Source organism: Mauremys reevesii, linkage group 6 (genome assembly GCF_016161935.1).
Source record: "Mauremys reevesii isolate NIE-2019 linkage group 6, ASM1616193v1, whole genome shotgun sequence".
Taxonomy (NCBI): Eukaryota; Metazoa; Chordata; order Testudines; family Geoemydidae; genus Mauremys; species Mauremys reevesii.
In genome coordinates, this window is record NC_052628.1 from 70,827,152 (window position 1) to 70,848,606 (window position 21,455).

At 40.6% G+C, this 21,455-nt stretch overlaps 1 protein-coding gene across 2 annotated transcripts in view; it reads right to left on the reverse strand.

Moving 5' to 3' along the window:
• Positions 1 to 21,455, reverse strand: part of DTWD2 (DTW domain containing 2) — a 253,842-nt gene that overhangs the window by 165,421 nt on the left and 66,966 nt on the right. For both annotated transcript variants that reach the window (XM_039544396.1, XM_039544395.1), the window contains one exon: positions 5,796 to 5,985. In XM_039544396.1, coding sequence (XP_039400330.1) covers positions 5,796 to 5,985 — 190 coding nt within the window. The remainder of the gene's footprint in view (positions 1 to 5,795; positions 5,986 to 21,455) is intronic.

Genomic DNA, 21,455 nt, shown 5'->3' on the forward strand with positions numbered 1-21,455 from the left:
TCTTAAACCAACTGGATGCAATCCTTTATTTAGCAGACAATGGCAGTACTGCATGTTGTTTTCTCTTGTTGGAAGCAGATGAAAAGCAGCACAGGTTATCTTACCGGTTGTGCATGAGGGGGTAAAATTAAATCAGTCACATTATGTACAGAACAGAAAACGTTTCACCCTATGAGGGAGAAGGCACTAGGCCTAGGGTCAGTAGAATAATAGTTTAATTAATACAAAAAAGTCTATTGCCCTTTGGAATAAACTTGGGGGGGGGAGAAATGAAATATTGTTTGATCCAGAAAAAAATCTGAAGACAGGGAGGTGGTATAAAGGACAGAACTCAAGCTAAAGTCCCGGCAACTAAACACACATCTTTGAAAGTGAGATTCTTGAAGGGGAATTTTTCCCTTATGTTCAAATATGGGATCCAAAATCACATAGAAAACTTACAAAAGGCATCACTGTGGAATAGTTTGCTGGTGTTTTACTGAATATAATCATTGATTTGTGAAAGAATGAGATCCAATATCTCTCACCTAGATACGAAAAACTGAGAAACTGCCAAAATGTATAGATAATTCACCTTGCAGCCTCTCTTACACTCTGCCAGTATCACTCAAGGATATGTTTAAGGGAGCAGGAAAAAATGTCAATCTTCTTCTCTTATCCCACGCTGAAAGAAGATATCCCACATCTTGGAGAAAGTATTGGATGCAGACTTCTTCCTACTCTTCCCAACAAATGGCTGGCCTACACTGGGAACTTAAATCAGCATAGCTACATCTCTCCTAGGCATGAAAAATCCACAACCCTGAGAGACGTAACTATATTAACCTAGCCCCCGGTGCAGATAGCGATATGTCAACAGAAGAACCCCCTCCCAGGAATGTAGGTAGTATCTACACTGAAGCACCACAGCTGTGCCACTGTTGTGTTCCAAGTGTAGACAAGCCCCCTGCAATCATGCTTGGTATTGAAACCAATCAACATCCAGGCCATTAACACATTCATAGGCTCCTGGTTTAGGAGATCATGATTAAGAAACCACTTTCATGGTCAGGAGATGGTCATACTTCAGTAGTTGGACATTACAGCCTTTGACAAATCTCTTGAAGTGCATGAGGATACAGACTCCATTCCCACCGAAGTAGATTCAGTTGGACACTCTGATCTGCTACAGTCTTCTCCTTGACATTGTGGTAGATCACTCTGAGACACATATTTGGATATCACATAACAGCCCCTAATATAAACGTCTCCTGGATTGCGGACTAGGGAATGAAACATTGTCTCTCTATTCTTTTGGATTACTAAAGCAGTTTTGCTCACATACCAAGAGAGGTCTGGTAGATGACATAACTTTTATATTTAGCATGGAAGTGCATACTAAGGAACTGTAAAATAATTTCCGACCTTCAGATAGTGACTACATGCTACCCTGCAGCAAACACCACTGGATTTCCTGGGATATGCTTTAGAGATGAGATAGAACTATGGCCTGACTGTCATTTATTCAACAATCACCAGAGTATCTCCAGGACTTATTTCTAAAAGAGAAAACTTGATTTTTTTTTTAAACTTTACCTGATAAGAAACTCTGCACAAGTATTTTGGGCAAGGATTTACCAAGTTACTTAAAACCATGCCCAACTTCGAGCATGTGAGGAGTCGCACTGATATCAACGAGACGCTTAATATATTTAAAGTTCAGCATATGCTTAAATACTTGCTCATTTGAGGCCTTAATTAAGAGGTATTTGAACTATACTTCAGACAGTTAAAACAATTGGAATTACTTCTGGAATAATGTAAATAATTGGGAGGTTCCCCCGGCTGCCTTTTTTGCATTGATGGACTGAATTAACATCTACTATGAGCTTTCTAAACTGGTCCAGCATGAAGAGAATAACATGTATATTTTAATGGTTAAATATTTGTGACTTTTATCTAATTTTTCCAATTAAAAAATTAAAAAAACTGTACTCCTAATTCATAACAAGACCTCTTCTAATAGCTCACTAACAACATAAAAAGGTGTTGGCTGTACAAGTGAAGCAATATCATTCCACAAATACATACAATATGTTAATTTTTAAAATATATTATCTGAATGCAAAGACTTTAATAACTCATAACATTTAGCGCTTACAAAGCATTTTAAAAATTTAAAGTTCCATACAAACATTAATAAATAAGAAAAAAAGCAATGATAATCTAAAACTGATCTTCAAAACTGATTAGCATTTTTCTAGTCTCATGTAAATACTCCTTTGACCAGCACTTGTGGACTCAGAAATACGTGGAATGTTTTCTCATCTGATTTAAACCAGAAAGAATGGACTTTTTGAAAATGTATAACAAACTCTTTTGATAAAGTAAGCCAATCTATCTTAATCAAACTATTTGTACTCAGAACAAAAAAATCATTCAAATTTTGTTTAATCTATATCTAAACATATTGAATATCTGTGATGTAAAAGATGGAATCTGGTAAGAACAGGTCTGCTAATGCTGCCAACAGCACTAGCAGCCCTGGAGGAGGCACGATCGAGCAGATTCACACCATCACATATCACATTCACATCCTTTCTTGTGCTGAGTCATAATTTTGACTATAAGGGTTGAACAAGTGTACTAGTAGGCAGTTCCCAGGATGCTCTTCTCCAGTGTTCAGGGGCACTATGTCTTACAAAGTGATTATGCCTCCAGCTACTTATTGAAAGACACATCATCACCTGAGTGCCTAGGAAGTGTCCACTGCTATACCGGTGACTGACACAGTTCAATGGGATTGGTTATGGGAGTGTCTGCTCATAATAATAAGTATGGCAGTCACAATCTTGCCCATAAAATATTAAAACATACTGAAATGTGATGACTGTAACACTATAAAACATCTGTTCAGTAGCAGACAGCCATGAATGTCCATCTTTTTGAAAGGCCTTTGATGTGCATAGGAGTATCAGAATATTTGAATTTTGTAAATCAGATTTTATTCTACAGTTTTATCAACTTCAGTAAACTAGCTGTACAAATACAAACATTTTATGATCTATTCTAGTGTATTTCAATGAATTAAAGACCTGCCTACTCTGTTCTCCTGTAAAAGGGTTTGTTTCTTATTCTTCACACTGTCTCAGAACAGAAGAGCATTTCTTTTCTGCCCTGAAATTAAAAATATTTCTGTTGGAATTAAAAGCTTAAGGCAGTAAATGCTTTAAGCATCAAGATTATGGGAATTGCCTGTAGTCTACATTTTTACTGAGAGCGTAGGGGAGTATAGTTTTCTAATATACAGTTAGAGTAACTACCACAAACAGTAATCTTTAAACTACGCTGATTAAGCAAAATGCCAACTAAAAATAATGGATTTAAAACAAAACAAAAAAAACGAAAATGAAATTAAGTGTTCCAGTGCTGTAAAAGACTGCCCTGTCATAGCACATAACTCATGGAGTAGGATTCAGAAGAAAAGGAAATGGTTTAAGGTTCTCTTTGTGAAGTTTGTGAAGCGAAGGGGCAGGAGGTCCATGATGTTTGCCCCCAGATGTGGAAACAGCCCCTGAAAGCAGCCTCCAAGCCTCACAGATCCATGGTGGGGATCAACAAGAGGCCAAATGCCCTCTTCCTCTGCAGAAGCTCTGTGCGCCTCAGTGTACCCCTGGCTCCAATGGAGCTGTGCTACCAGGGTTTCCTTGACCAGGAGATTGATAGAAAAGATAATACAGTCCCTTGCATTAATTTATTATGTGATATTGGGATGCTCCCAGGTGAAAGACCACTGTGCCTATCACCAAATCTAGAGTATCCTGTGGGATATGTTAGAGGCCAGAAGCCACTACACCAGCTCTAGTCCACGGTAACCTAGTACTGGAGCTTTATTGGAACCCCACTACCAACTATTTCCAGTAACCATATGGAAAACAAACAAACAAACAAACAAAAAGGATACTAACAGTGAAATTTATTTAAACAAGGTTTTCCCTCCCCTTTGGCCTGTGTGGCCAGCATGTGTTTTATCAGTTGTTTAACCAAACTAATACAGAAGACCAATCATACCTGGCTTTGACAACATCACTTATCTCTTTCTGTATGTAAGAATGAAACAGCCATCTCTTATTGCAGGTCTGATTTATTTAAAAATATCCACTTGCTGCATAATTTAATAGGAACCATAAACTACTTGTGAGAGGATTGCATTAAGATTTCAAGTTTTATATTTCTACCCCCAAAGATATTGCTTATGGCTATTTATAAAGTTTTAAAGTATTTATAGGAGATCACTTTTAAAAACCTCATAGGCTCTGGGTTTAGGATAAAATACAGTTGGTTGTGGTAGATCAAAACACCACTTTGTTAAATCCACAGCTAAACTGATTAACTCATAGAAGGCATTTTTAGGAGAAAATATACACAACTTGTCAGCCTGTGTTAACAAGTAACTTGTGTTAGACTGAAACTTGTTATACAAAGGATGGAATAACTGCCTAAATAAGAGTGGTTAATCACATAACAACAATGAATTAAGTCTTCCATCCTGCACTGAGAATCATGTGTATGCATCCTACACAGCACCACGGACTTACACAATTTTTTTTCAGGGCTGTGCTTATACAGTTCTCAGAGCAGGACTAGAACCTACATCTGTTAATTTTATTAGCACTAACTGTTAGTGCTATATTCAAACATTATAATCTAGAGTACTTGGATGGGAAAAACCTATTTTTGTTAATGATAATATCTGGAGAAAACATGATGTTATTAATATGTTTCATCATAAGCTCCCTCCATATTCAGTAGCTGTGATTTGATGACCGTTCTGGATTCTTACAAGCTTTCCCTTGGACATGAGTAGAAAAGTTGAGAATTTGCACTGAAGGACCACAATATCCTACTTTCACACTCAGGTTTACACACTTACCTGGAAATAGGAAAAGGATAAAAAAAAGTAGACTTCACAACTGCGAACATTTTATTAAGAGGCCTTACCACCACCACTTACCTTTTGGAAGTCCTGAGTTCAGCAGAAAATTCCAAACCATCTCTAGCTTGAAGCTTTTTTTGGACAGAAAAATCCACTTCCACAAAATGGAAAACCTCCCTGACATTTTTCAAATTTTCCATTGGAACATGTCAAGTCCAACTGAAAATATTTCAATTTGTCTGGCCAACCTGATGGGGTTTTTTTGGGTCAGCTTGACATTGTGTGTGTTTGCTGGAGCTGCCACAATGCCTCATGGGAGCTGCAGTTCTAATATCTCATGACTGCATTATTTCTTATATGGGAAAGTCTTCCTGGCAGAACTACTACATTTCCCAGGATGCACCACAGTCTCCCTTTTAGCTGAACCCGTACGGTGAATCATGGGATTCATCTGACCACTGTGCATCATGAGAAAAGTACTCTGGCCTGGGAACTCAGCTCACAGAAAAGGATGGGAGCATGTGGCACCCAAACTATAACAACCATGAGGCACTAAAGCATCTCAAGTTGATGTGGATTAGTGCTGAACCAAACTGAAATTAAATGTTTTGAGTTCGTTCGACAAACCAAAATGAAACATTTCAATTAAGCAACATCAACACGAAAATTCTGACATTTCAAAATCCAAATTTTTTTAACTTAATGTTCTGTGAAAAACGTCAGTATTTTGACTTTTTGTCCCAATTGGGACAAACAAAATTTGAAACATACAAATTTTATACAGGATAAAGTTCTAGTTTTTGACCGGTTCTAGTTCAAACACTTCCAGTGAAAAAAGAAAACAGATATTACACTCTCAAGTCAAAGCATTACATCTTACCTGCTTAGGAAGCCGGAAAAGAGAGTTTTTGTAGAATATATCTTTAGCCTGACTCCATGTTCCATCAATGATGATGATTGTGGATGGACTTGGGAAGATCAAAGCCACTTCTTCCAAATTAGCTGCTTCAGCTCCAGGATACAGAATTAGAGTACTAGAATTTCGGCACACAGCTGCTAATTCAGGATACCTACATGAACAGAGAGAGGACTTTTTTGTTTGTTTTTCTGAAAGGGAAAATATATGTAACGTGTATCATGCCTCATTCCCATAGCTCTGCCAATTTACTGACTCTTCAAATTCATCTTCTCCCAACTTCAACTATCCAACCCACTATACTCCCGTCTATAGCCTTCAATTCTGCTCCTCAGTCAGGCAGAGGAATCTGCAAAATACTAAGACGTGCTACTTTACCACAAGCTTTCAAAAGGCCTAGGGGCTAAATTTTCAGAAGCGGCTACTAATTTTGGGTGTCCAACTTGAGAATTTTAGTTCTGATTTGCTAAGCACCCAAAACTCTAATTGAAGTCAATGGAATTTAAGTACTTAGCATCTTTTTAAAAAATATCAGAGTGGTCTTGGCATCTCAAATTGAGCACCAACAGAGACTGGAAAACTTAATGGACGCTTGAAAATAATGGCCAAAAGATACTGACTCTGCAATACTCCCAGCTCCTGCCAGCCCAGTGAGCAAGACACAAGGACCAGGAACAGAGCTTTAATCTCCCATATGACAGCATATAATTTTCATTAGATAAAGAACTAAATTCAGTTTGTTTGCTTTAGGAAAAGTTCACAGTTATGCAGCCATCACTGAATGTCTGAATTATTCATTATGGATTTTAAAGTCTTATTAGGTTTTTACAAATAATTAAAAAATATATATACAAAATAGTTTCTGCATAAATAAAAAGCAAAGAACTACAAATGCTTTCATCAGACATCTGACGAAGTGGGTATTCACCCACGAAAGCTTATGCTCCAATACATCTGTTAGTCTTTAAGGTGCACAGGACTCTCTGTTGCTTTTTACAGATCCAGACTAACACAGCTACCCTTCTGATACTTTTAATCAGATTGAGGGTGAATACTTAATACAGAAAACATTTTCCATTATGTAAGTAAAAGCATTTCAAAATGTTTCCAGAAACAAAAAAAATCCAAGTTTAATGCGTATTTAATAGTACTACTAATAATGCAAGATTACAGTTCCACAGCTAACAACTAAAACACTAGGAAACGTGAAAGTTACATTTGAACTCTGAACCTTGGTTCGGGTGAATTCTGAAAAGGAACTGTGAGAGTCTATGTTAATTGTCTCAGTAGTTCCAGTGATTTGTTCAACATCAATGTAGAAAGACGGGAGGAGCGCAAAGAATCCCGTCCAATTTGGAGGGAATATATGGCACTGGGTGCAGATCAACATGAAGAGGCTTTGATCCAGAGGATGGAGCAAAGTGAGAAAGAAGAAAGCAGCATACTGTAGTCTTGGACTGTAACTCAGACAACACATGGATCTGGAAATTTGTAACGAACTGTGTTGGTCTTGAATTGGGCTTGTCAGCCATAAGCGGATTCATCAGGCACCTGATTAGACCTCTTATGCATATACCATGATTCAGTTTGGATCGACAGCTGACAATGAAAAATGGTTACAGTGACTTCACTTGAGATCTGGTCCATTTAAATGTATAAAGATTATTTTTCTAAGTGCCACTTCCATAAATAAATCTTGGAATTCAAAAGTTAATTATTACTTATATAGTGTCATAAGTGGGCATGTTGCTTTACAGACAAATGAAAGACATTGTCCCTGCCCTAAGGAACTTGCCATCTACAGAGCTGATCCTACCAGATAGTGAGCCTCTCTAGAGATATTCAGCACCCGTCACTTACATGGTGGGAGGGTGCTGAACAGCTCTCTGGAGGTGTTCAGCATCTTGCAGGTAATGGGCCAATCACACAACCACTACCAGACACTGTAGTGCTCACTACCATGAGTGGCCTGATTGGAGCCATGCCCAGCACTAGTAAGATTTGCAGAACAGATCTCCTAAACATAGCATAGGAAGAGACAAGATAAACATAAACACAACCTGGTGATTGGATTACAGAGGGACACGGTTAACACAAAATAAGCTTATGAGGTTTTATGTTTTTGTAACATGTATATTTTAGTTCCATTTTTTTTTTAATTAATTTGGTGTAGATGTGCAGGTCAGCTGGTCTTTTTCTTCTCATGCTCTGTGGAACACTTTTGAAAGTAATGCCATTCATTTAGTTGCCCAAATGGGTGAAATTGGTGAGGGACTCTCTGAAAAATTTGGTCCATATAAACATTCTACATTTCTTTCTAAAAGCTTAAACTACACATACAATACAGTAAAATTTGTACTGTAATGGTTATGTCCAAATGGATAGAGTTATGGTTAAGTATTCAACCTGCACCTTTGCATTTCCTTAAGTTTAAATGTTAAGCTCCGTAACCTGAACAATACCTTAATATAGTTTTTTTTTCTTTTTACCTTTCTCTATTAAATCCATCATCAGAACAAAGAATAATTAACAGGTGATACAAAACTAAAAGAAAAAAGTATGTTTCATATTAAAAGTTAATTAAATGAAGGTTAGTTAAGCTGGTTACAAAATAGGTAACTAAAACAGTTTCTGCCCTCGTGTGTCATTGCTTGTATTAAGAAATGAAACAGTGTTTTTACATATGTATCAGGTTGAAACACTATTGACTTTAAGACACTGTTGCACCAAGAAGATTAATTTCAGAGCAGACCCCATACTGATGGCAGCTCTTCAGAAGCTGCCAAGCCTCAAGAGGGAACTAAGCCATTAAAAAAAAAAAAAAAAAAACAATCTTCTAACCACTACCATTTATTCCCCAGATCAGAGCCAGACTTTTAAAGGTTTTACATCTCAGTGTCGGTCAGAAAAAAAATGCTGTATATGAAAAAAGTGATTTTCTTAAACAGCCCAGTTCCCTCCTGAGTACCACCTGCTTCAAAAAGTCTACGAAAAGAGTAGTAGCTGCTCCAATTCAAACCAAGTATACACAATGAAAGTTCCTATTGACTTTAGGTACCATTCTTCCAGTATTTTCAAAATATTTAGGATTTAGAATTACTTAATTTTTGTGCTCTTTTATAAACACGTGATCATGAAAAAAGCTGACAATTAAAGAATTTCAACCACAGAATTGCTGTGTACTAATTTCACTGCTGCAATGCTTATCAGCTAATCATAATCATTAGCTTATCAGCTAATCCTTCAATTTGTTCTGTTTGTTTTATCATGTAAATTTTAATGTGCACCTAATAAGGATTATCCAAAACTTTACGTTGAATGGCCAATGGTCTCAGTCGTACTAATATTTAAAATTCCCAAACAAAACTTCAGTATGACGCAATTATGGTTTAGCAGTGGTTAAGACATAGGTAAGGTTGTATCAGTGAATTGTGTTTAAGAAAGGACACGATGGCAACATCTATTAGCTGTTTTATTCAAAAAACTTACAACTAGAGTATAAGAAAGCTTCTAATTTTCTGGATAATTATAATTTCTAGGGCAGTTATATTTTAAAATATTGTTGGAAAAAAACAAATGGTTTTATAATTTGTGTCACTAGCATCTCACTTTTTTTCAGAACCCTTTTGCAAAGATTACTAATGGCGCATCTACACTAAGCTTACAATGTAGATGACGACTATATATCTATAGTTTATAAAAATGCCAGTTTTATATTTTCCCATTTTGGAATCTGAGAAAAATGATTATGCTTCATAACTGATTTGAGCTACGCCTATTTGAAAGGGCCCATTAACTATATGATGGTGTTGTTTGCTAGGCACAGCTCTATGTCCATACATTGCATCCAGTTTCAAATGACTACAGGCCCATTTACTCCAATGTAAAAGTTGACTTCACTGTCATCAATTTAAAAGTGCCACATTTACGAATATCAGCATTCTTTGCTAAGTAGCATCCTATGTCTTCATACATGACAAGGTTTATCAAGTTGCAAAGGCTGTTTGTAGACTGTCAACATTTCTCCACTCTGACCCCTCACTGCAGTTGCTGCATTCACCATATTGTTGCCATTCTTTGTAAGGCAGTATATTATTTGCTTGCAATTTTTCATCTTCAATTTCAACATTTTAAAAACTAGGAAAATTCATTTAATATTAGTTAAGGTTTCTCTGCTCTACTTACAACGTTTTCTTCACATAATGAAAAGCAAGTAAATTGTGGAGGCCAATAACCATATTTTTGTTTATCTTCACAAATATAAAGTGCATCAACTGTTAACTATTATTACCTTCCTTCCAGAACACATTGTTAACACCCATGGCTTTATCAACTACTACATAGCCTTAAATCTGACATATGTACAAAAAGAATACATATGGTTATTAACGTATTAACTTCCTTTTTTACGTGTGTGTGTGTGTGTGTGTGTATATATAATTCATACTCAGTTGTAACAAACAGGACAATTGGGCTTCCTGCACCACTCAGTAAATTTCATGCTTTTTGATTATTATATACACTCACACATACAGACCTTCCCGACACATTACTAGGGGAGGGAAAGTTACAAACCAACAGACCAAGAGCTCAAATCATAGTTCTACTGGCTGTTCTTAATATTTCTGTGTCCTTCACAATCCTTATTAACCATGGATTCATACGCTTAGGAGACGCAATGGTCATTTTACAAATAAGGGCGTGTCTACATGGGGACACCCAAGAAAATTAATCCAAATTAAAAGGAATGTGAGAATTTAAAGTGGATTAGTTAAATGACATTAAACCCCTGTGGTGGATGCTTTTATTTAGAATTAAAATGGCATTAATTTAGGTTAGTTTAATTCACTTTTGAATTAAGATAACACAAATTAAGGCCACTTTAATTATGAATAAGAGCTTCCATAGTGGAGTTTAATGCAGTCTAACTAATCCATTTTAAAAATTAGTTTGCATTAACTTTCCTGAGTGTCCCAATATAGAGGACTCCTAACATAACTGCAAGGTTGCACAATGTCACTACAGGGAGAGATGGGCATAGAATCTGTCTCTACAATTACAGATCCAAGTCTCATCCACTTTGCCACACAACCTTTCAGAAGAAGTGGGCCCAATTGTGTGCCTGCGTGACCCACTCTAACACAGGGTAGATCTTCATCCCTCTAGTGGCCAAACCACCTATGAAAGTTTGACACTAGTGCCTTCGTGCTAATAGATGTGGTCCTTTAACTCAAATGGTGCTAATTCCTGCTTTAAGATTCAGAGTTCACAAATTCAGTTCTAACAGCTAACCCAAACAAGAGAGTTATCAGATTTGGCTATGCTGCCTCTAACCACTAGACAACACTCAGCTCCCAGAGACAGGAAAAGAGCCCGGGCTAGTTCATAGTAGTTGTGCAATCCAGTGGTAAAGTGTGTGCTTTGTCATGTTCTATGCACTGCTCTTAACACGAAGAACAGCATGCTCTCCCCATCAGTTATTCGTACAGCTGAAATGGAAGAGATCGAACGCTGTGGATCTGAAGGTTGCAGGTTTAAATACATCTGATAATCCAGGGGGAGAAGAATTGTCTAAATTAGCATGAGGACAAATTATTTGATATTGGAAAACACTGAATTTAATGCAAATGTGAATGTTGTGTCAATATTTGTTTTGCTGCATTTGCAGTGTTTACATTTTGGTTAATGAGAACCAAAAGAGGGTTGGGTGCTTATTGGTAACTAGTAACTGAAAGCCCATGAGATGTAAAGTCATGTGTGTCAAAACGCTGAAAATGGCCGAGAACTTAAAAACTGGACTGTAACAGATTGTGAATCCCAGTGATGACTGAACATTGTGATACTGTAAACAAAAAGAGCTCTCAACTATACTTGTAGCTGTTTTTTCACTTCACACTGACTCAACAGACATTCTGGGCTTCAGAGTGATGTTTGGGGTTACTGTGTATGCTGGCTGTGCTGTTGTGTGCTGGCTACTTTGTGTGGGGGTTGTGTTGTGTTGTGTTGTGTTGTGAGAGTGGTATGGATTTGGGTAGGTGGTGAATAAGGAGTGTGTGCCGAGGCGAAGGGCTGTCTGTGTTTGGGGTTATTGTGTGTGCTGGCTCTTGTATGAGTAGTTTTGAAGAACTGTGGCAGTAAGGCCAAGTAATCTGCCATCTCTGCAGTCTCCTTTGTACAACCAGTGAATTGCTGCACAGAAATTAGCTACAGAGTAAGGATGTAGAGTAAATTAGAGTTGTGCCTAGTTGAGTTACCTGATATCACAATGGTCTAGGACTCTTGCCATGGCATATAAACATGCCTTGTCATGGCACAGATGTAATTCATAAAGTCAAATGGCTGAGAACTTAAAAATGGAATAGTAACAGACCACGAATCCCAGTGATGATTCAGCCTTGTGGTATTCTGAACAAAGAGCTTTCAACCACGCTTGCACCTGTTTCCATTACTTTACACTGGATAAAATATTTCCAGCTTCAGAGCGACACACAGACAGGTGAAAATCCTGGAATGTTATTATATAGCTTTATAAAGTTTACTTGAAGATTGAAGGTTTCTCTACAATTTTGTATACCTATTTAAGTAAAACAGTAGAAAAATACCTTTAGTTAGCTGAAGTTAGTCCACTCTGAGGTTATACCAGATTGGTATGAAGGGTTTTACACCAGTATCACTTGGTTGGCATTTGCCAAACACTCCCCCCCAAAACATAAGAAGAGGGAGAGATACGGGGAGGGGGCAAAGTAGCAGACCATGTTTAAAATAGTAGAACAATGGAGAAAACATTGTCTTTTGGGCAGTCCACATTATCTTATCCTTGTAGAATACCTAGATACTATCACAATAGGCATTTCAGAAGTGCTAACAGATACACCGCTACCTCGATATAACGCCACCCGATATAACACGAATTTGGATATAACACGGTAAAGCAGTGCTCCGGGGGGGCTGCACACCCCAGTGGATCAAAGCAAGTTCAATATAACACGGTTTCACCTATAACGCGGTAAGATTTTTTGGCTCCCAAGGACAGCGTTATATCAAAGTAGAGGTGTATACGGATTGACAGACAATGATGGATAAATAGGCGCATATTAGTTTTAAATATATAATAGAATTGGAATCTGTGAAAGCAGAGCCAGTGCTAGGCATAAGTCAGAGGTGGGCAAACCATGGCCCATGGGACACATCCCACTGTCCTGCCCAGCCCCTGAGCTCCTGGCCCAGGAGGCTATGATCAGCCCCTCCCCTGCTGTCCCCCCTCTCCTGCAGCCTCAGCTCACTTGCTCCACCACTGGCGCAATGCTCTGGGCGGCGCAGCTGCAGAGCCTGGCCTGACCCGGTGCTCTGTGCTGTGTGGTGGCATAGCCCGGCTCCAGCCGGGTGGCGTAGCTGTAGCGCTGCCAGCCACCGGTGCTCCAGGTAGCGTGGTAAGGGGCCATGGAGCCGAGGGGGTTGGACAGAGGGCAGGGGAGTTCAGGGTGGTGGTCAGGAGGCATGGGTGTAGACAGGGGTCAGGGCAGTCGGGGAACAGGGGTTGAATGGGGACAGGGGTCCGTCAGGGGTAGGGGTCCTGGGGGCAGTCAGGGGACAGGGAGAAGGGGTAGTTGGATGGGTCAGGGGTTCCGGGGGGGGGCCATAATGGAAGTGAGGCGGGGTTTGATTGGACAGCGGGGCTGCGGGAGAGGTCGGGGGACAGGGAGTGGGGATGTGTGGATGGGGCAGGGGTCCCGGGGGGGGCATCAGGGAACGGGGGGGGTTGGATGGGGCAGGAGTCCGGGGTTGGGGGCAGATAGGAGATGGGGGCTGGGCCACAACACCGTCCCCTAAATGACCCTCCATACAATTTCCAAAACCCGATGCGGCCCTCAGGCCAAAAAGTTTGCCTGCCCCTGGCATAAGCAGACTAAGCAATAGCTTAGGGCCCCAAGCAGCAAAATGGTGCCTCCTATTAATTACTAGTGTGAGCTGTGGAAGGGGGCAGGAAAAAATATTCCTGCTAAGGGTCCCCGAATGGGATAGCACTGGCACAGTGTGAAAAGAGTCATGTAACTTAGAGCATTGGTGGTACATTATATTTGGAACAAGTAAACTCGTTTACAGTAGTTAATATAAGAAAAAAAATATTTTTGTTTGGGAGCAACCAAGAGAAAAGCTCACAGTTCAAGCAAGTAATTAGTGAAAATATTTTCATATAAATGATAGCAGAAGTAAGTTGCACTCAACTTTCTAAAGATATTGAAGTCATTAATGAGTTGCCCAAACCTTCTAATGCATTTTTGAGGTACCTGATTTACCCACTGACTTGTAGCAGAGCTGGTATTTTGACTGTATGGAATTTATTGTACTAATTCTGAAACCTAACATGTGATGAATTTTGTAGATCTATGCATATATTGTCCACCTGATTAATTTTTGAAGACAAACCAAGTTCAATGGGTTTTTTTCCTATTCTTTAAGACAGTCTCCTGCCCCAAATAATAGGGTGCAAGTCAAATGGGTATTTGGATGAATAGCTCTATTACAGCTTAATCATTAGTGTCCATAACAGTGAGAATTTACTAGTAGATTACAGAAACTTGAAGATCTATGTCTAGAAAGTAAAGAACTATTAGAACTTAAGTAGGCAGCTATTTCATATAAAAAAAGAACAGAAGGCCAGAGCAAAGTAGCTTTGGTGTGTTTTTTCCCTTTCTTTGCAGCTGTCACAGTTATAAAGTTGATATTTAAAAACCATGAGTGCCAAGATTTCTCATATAACTCCAAAAGTATGAAATGAAGATTATTCAGATTGTTGACAAGTCAGATTACAACAAGCAACTTCATCTAAAATGTGTTTTCTTTTCAACACCCAAGAATTTCCTATTGAGCTGAGCAAACAGTATTTATTAAGATTAAAAAAATTGCTTGCAAAATATTTATTAGCATCCTAAAAAAGAAAATAAATCCCAGAAATTATGGTATTTTATTCATAAATATAGGCACTCTTTTTTTTCTTAGCACTTCCCTCATGAATAATAAACCTAGTGCTTGGCCAAAGAATTTACAATGATTATTATATAAGGCACTATACATAGCAGGACATGATTATTTATTTTAGAGCATACTTTAAACTTAGCATGTCTGTAAATAGATAAAACCATAGCTCTTTGTTGTTTCTTTTAAGTGCATTTTTCCTTTCACAAGCCATATCAGTTTCAAAGACGATATACTGAGCAACAGCCGAAATGTTTGAAGGCTGAAATATGACAACTGGATAGAGTTCTTCATGCCCATCAAGTCTATCTTTACTAAAACATATGTCCAAAATTGTACACTGTCTTCGAGCCCTATTCAGGAAAGCATGTGCTTGAATGCTTTCCTGAATTGGAGCCTTACTGAGTAACCATGCAATTTTTCTGATCCATGTAATTATTACCATAACTATTATTGCAACTTTTGTCATACCTCTCTCCTTTCCCTTCTTTTTTAATTATATGATATTTTTATTGTTTCATGTATAAATTTACATTATCAGATCTTCTGGGCAGGGCTTGTGATAGTCATTGTGTAACACCTAGCATGTTTCTGGGTGCTGAAGAAAATCAATTTTTTCTTGATTTAAGACTTTTTTTTGTTCAATTTTTACTGACAGCGCTCAATATGCTCAGCGCTGTGTGCAAATGGGTACTGTGTTCCCCATTTCTATTCTTGTCTACACTAAAGTCACTCAATAGTGCTACCACACCTTCATAATCCTCCAGAAGTTCAGTCACATTATTCTAGAATACTTCTGGTGCAGAGGATTCCATATGGAATCTGCCAAAAAAAAAAAAAAAAAAAAGGTCTCCCAAAAGAGCATTGCGATTTTAGCATTGTCAACGTTCAGTGAATTTTAATCAAACATGGACATATCAAAAAGTGACCTCACATTATTTAATACTGAATACCTTGCCTGTATACTTTGTGAACAGGAACATAAATCCTGGAAAAACTCATCATATGCACAAAAACGAGGAGTCTGGTGGCACCTTAGATTAATAGATTTATTTGGGCATAATCTTTCATGGGTAAAAAAATCCATTTCTTCAGATGCCTGGAGTGAAAATTACAGATATAGGCATAAATATGTATTGGTCCATGAAGAGAAGGGAGTTACTTTACAAGTGGAGAAACAATGTTGAAGGCCAATTTAGTCAGGGTGGATGTGGTCCGCTCCCAATAATTGGGATGAGGAGGTGTCAGTATCAAGAGAGGCAAAATTGCTATTGTAGTGAGCCAACCACTCCTAGTCCCTATTCAAGCCCAAATTGATGGCGTTAAGTTTGCAAATGAATTGTAGCTCTGCAGTTTCTCTTTGAAGTCTGTTTTTGAAGTTTTTTTTGTTGAAGAATGGCTACTTTTAAATTTGTTATTGAGTGTCCAGGGAGATTGAAGTGTTCTCCTACCGGCTTTTGTGTGTTACCATTCCTGATGTTTGATTTGTGTCCATTTATCCTTTTACATTGACACTGTCCGGTTTGGCCAGTGTACATGGCAGAGGGCACTGCTGGCATATATCACATTAGCAGATGTGCAGGTGAATGAGCCTCTGATGGTGTGGCTGGTTTGGTTGGGTCCTATGATGGTGTCACTAGAGTAGATAGGGGGACAGAGAAGGCAATGGGGTTTGTTACAGGGATTGGTTCCTGGGTTAGTGTTTCTGTGGTGTGGTGTGTAGTTGCTGGTGAGTATTTGCTTCAGGCTGGGGGGGGGGCTGTCTGTAAGCGAGGATTAGCCTCCCTCCCAAGGCCTATGAGAGGGAGATCGTTTTCCAGGATAGGCTGTAGATCATTGATGCGTTGGAGAGGTTTTAGCTGGGGGCTGTAGGTGATGGCCAGTGGTGTTGTGTTATTGTCCTAGTTGGGCCTGTCCTGTAGTAGGTGACTTCTCATCATATGCACAAACTGAACATGGATAGATTGTATGAAAAATATCATTTGTGTTCACAATAGTGCAAATATTACACGTACAAGTTATATTATTTATTTCTAGTACTGAAGTGCTTAGTAGCCACAATCAGGGACATTTCTGCATCTTAGAAGAAAACAAAGTAAAACCTGAAAATGAAACCAATACAAAAAAATATACCTCAGAAAATTATATCAAGGTGCTAGTCACTGTAGAATTTTCATGAAGTACTAAAAAGGTTTACAGGTCAACTGAGCAAATGGCCTTTTAACTCAGTTATGGGATCAGATCAACTGGGACAGTTCATGACATTAAATTGTAATCTATTCTCATACGAGCTGTGATTGCAGATTTGCAGCAAAATAAGAACTCCACACTCGTGGAACAGATAAATAGAAGAAAACTGTCACCTTTCTTTAAAAAGTTTGCTTTAAGAAAAAGAAAAAAAAAAGATTTAGAGGTTGTCGTAGATAATCAGATGAATGGTGCAATACTGTGACCAAAAGGGTTAATACTATCCATGGATGAATAGAGAGGGGACTCTTGAGTAGGAGTAGAGAGATTATTTTACCTCTGCATTTGGAAAAAATGGTTACTAACCTTTCATAACTGTTGTCCTTTGAGATGTGCCTGAGATTTCTTTTTCCCCTTAGTGGTATTCAGAGGACCGGCCCTAGAGCCTCTTGGAGCCCTGCGCACATGCGCCGGTATAGGGGTTGCTGCCGGCTCTGCACTCCCTCAGTTCTTTCTTGCCGGTAACTCCGACTGAGGGGTAGGAGTGGGGATCACGGAATGGACATGAGCAACACATCTTGAAGAACAAACAGTTACAAAAGGTTAGCAACCATTTTTTTCCTTCTTCAAATGCTTGCTCATGTCCATTCCATGCTAGGTGACTCACAGGCAGTACCCCTGAAGGTGGGCTCAGAGTTCATGGATGGGCGGATTGCAACACTGCTCTCCCGAAACTTGCATCAGTGGGCCTGCTGGGTGATGGCATAGTGGGACACAAAAGGTATGAACTGACGACCATATTGAGGCTCTCCAGATGTCCTGGATTGGTATCTCAGTGAGGAACTCTGCTGACAAAGCCTGGGCTCTCGTTGAATGAGCTGTCACAATGGCCAGAAGCAGAACCTTTGCCTGCTCTTGGCAAACTCGGATGCAGGCAGTTGTCCAGGATGAGATTCTTTGGGATGACACTGGTAGTCCTTTCATCCTTTCCACTACTGTTACAAAAAGTTGCATAGTCTTGCAGAAGAGCTTAGTCTTCTCGATATAGAAGGCCAGGGCCCACCTCACGTCTAACATTCCTCATCAGTGCTGTGATGAAAAATAAGCAGAAAAATATCCTGGTTGCTATGGAATTCCGACACCACATTTGGTAGGAAGTTCAGGTTGGGGCGCAGCTGGACCTTGTCCTTGAAGAATACCATGTAAGAGGGTTTCGATGTCAGGGCTTTGATCTCGTAGACCCTTCTGGCCAAAGTGATCACCACCAGGAAGGCGACCTTCCAAGACAATAGCAGGAAGAAACAAGATGCCAACGGCTCCAAGGGGGGCCCCCTCCATGAGCTTTGACAGGACCAGGTTTAAGTCCCATGGGGGAACTGGGTTATGAACCTGCAGGTAGAGTCTTTCCAAACCCTTGAGGAACCTGACTGTCATCTCATGAGGGAAGACTGATCTGCACTATACTGGAGGACGGAAGGCCGAGATGGCTGCCAAGTGAACCTTAGCAGACAATAGAGCCAGACCATGCTGTTTCAGATGGAGCAGGTAGTCCAAGATGGACTGCAGGGAAGACCGGAGATAGAAAAAGATTTTGTTCGAAGACCCAGTAAGTGAAACATTTCTACTTAGCCAAGTAGGTAGCTACTTGGTGGAATGTTTTCTGCTACTTAGTAAGACTGATTTGAGCTGGCCCACTCCTCAGGGTTCAACCATGCAGCAGCCATGCCATAGGTGTAAGGAGATGAGGTCTGAGTGAAGCAACCAACTATGGTTTTGCAAAATCAAGTCCAGACAGGGTGGGAGCACTAGTGCAGCTGCCACTGAGAGGTCCAGAAGCATGCCAAACCAATGCTGGCACGGCCATGCCAGAGCTATCATGATAACCTTCATCTTGTACCTCTTGATCTTTAGGAGGACTTTGAGAACCAAAAGGATCAGTGGGAAGACGCACAACAGGCCATCAGTCCATGAGAGCAGAAAGGCATGGGAAAGGGAGCCCTTGATGAGCCCGCGCATAGAACAGAACTGATGGCATTTCCTGTTCTGTCTGGTGGCAAAAGAGGTCCACCTAGGGAGTCCCCCACTTCTGGAAGATAACAGTGATGACCTTCGTGTGAAGAGACCACTCATGGCAAGAGGAAAAGGACCTGCTGAGGTGATCCACCAATGCATTCCGGTCTCCCAGGAGGTGCGAAGCCTCAAGGTGAATGGCATGCTTCATGCAAAAGTGCCACAGTCAGAGAGCCTCCTGACACAGGGCTTAGGCTCGAGCTCCCCCTTGCTTGTTGACATAAAACATTAAGGCCATATTGTGTGTCAAGACCTGCATGGCCTTGCCTAAGAGCTGCGGGAGAAACGCCTGGCAGACCAAGCATATTGCCCTAAGTTCTGTGACATTTATGTTCCAGGAGAGTTCTTCCTGGGACCAGAGTCCGCCAAGATGGGCTCACCACCCCATGTCTGACGCATCTAAAACCAAAGTACCTGTGGGATATGGGGCAGCAAAAGGCATCCCCCTTCATCACAGAATGCGGGTCTCTCCACCAAGTCAGAGAAGCTAAGACAGGTGATGGAATCGTGAGAACCAAGTGCAAGTGGCATCTACCCAGGGAGTAAACTGACTCCAGCCACATTTGTAGAGTTCTGAGGTGCAGCTGCACATAGGTCACATGGCAGCATGTACCTGCCTGGTGCAGTAACAGTTTGAGGCACACCCGGTTGGTCATAAGCGGGTGAGCTGTGACTCGGGTGATTAGATCCAACATAGTTCGGAACTTGGCCCCAGTAGGTAGGCCCTGGCCTGGGCGGAGTTGAGCACTGCCCCAGTAAACTCTATTCTCTGCACCGGGACCAATGTTGATTTCTGTTAGTTTATTAACAGACCCAGCGCCAAAAGGGTGGCACATACTATGCCAATGCTGTGCTGAACCTGAGAGTGGCCTTTGATCAGCCAATTATCAAAGTATGGGTAGACTTGTAGGCTTCGACATCTGAGGTAGGCTGCAACCACCGCCATACACTTAGTAGAAACTTGAGGGCTGCAGATAGACCAGTGGTTCTCAAACTTTTGTAGTGGTGACCCCTTTCACACAGCAAACCTATGAGTGTGACCCCTCCTTATAAATGTAAAACACTTATAAAAATATTTATTATTATTATAAATAGAAGTGAAGTTGGGTTTGGGGGTGTAATAACCTTGCAGTGCCCTGAGGGGTCACAACCCCCAGTTTGAGAACCCCTGTGATAGACTGAAGGGAAGCGTGGTGAATTGGTAGTGGCATTGGCCCATCACAAACCTGAGTAATCTCCCGTGTCTATGGATGGAGATATAGAAATAAGCATTCTTTAAACTGAGGGCAGCGTATCAGTCTCCTGGATCCAGGGAGGGAATGACGAAGGCCAGGGAATCTATGCGGAATCTCACTTTCTTGAGCTATTTGTTGAGGTGATGCAGTTCCAGGATGTGCTGTAGGCCCCCTTTGGCCTTAAGGATTAGAAAATCTTGGGAGTAAAACCTTTTCCGTCTCAAGTCTCGAGGAACTTTCTCTATTGCCCCCACGTGTAGGAGGACTTGTACCAAAAATCTGCTCATGAGAAGGGTCCATGAAGAGGGATGGGGTTGCAGGGGTGGGAAAGATGAAAACTGCAGGGTGAAACCAACTGTTACAGTACTGAGCACCCAACAGTACAATATTACATAGGCAGTCCAAAAGCCAATGGGGAGACGGATCCTGAATTGAGTCTGGTATGTCATCCTCAGGTGTGCCTTCAAAAGGCCAGCCTGGTCCCACCAGGCTACCTACTTGAGCTTGACTGGGAAGCTGAGGTAAAAGGTAGGGGCTGACAACATTAATAGACCTTTCTTTTATAGGGTTCCTGCTTGGGAGGCCTCAAAAACCTGGGAGGCTGTTGAGGTCTGAAATGCTTCCTGTAGGCCAGGGGCGTAAACAGGCCTAGGGAGCGAAGTATGGCCCTTGAGTCTGAGGTCATGAAGCTTGGAGTCTGAGAACAGGGAGGTACCCTTGAGGCAGAGTTTCTGGATGGACTACTGAACCTCATGCGAGAGACCTGATGATTGGAGCCACAAACAGCGCCTCATGGTGACACCATCGATGTGGCTGCTGAGTAAGCATGGGCAAGATGGGCATGAAATCCTGCTTCGACTCCTATGGCCGGGAGTTCTTTAACTTGACCATTGAGTCCCACAGGTTAAAATTATACTTTCCCAGCAAAACCCTGCTGGTTAGAGATACGAAACTGGCGGCTGCCCGTGGAATAAACCTTTCACCCAAACAGATCCAGCCTGTTAATTCTTTGAGGTGGCACTCAACTGCCCTTGTCTGTCCTGCTATTTTGCGGCAGACACCACCAGGGATCCTGATGAGGGAATGTGAGTACAGGTATTCAAACTCACTGGTCAGTACATAGTACTTCTTCTCTGTCCTTTTTGAGGTAGGCAGC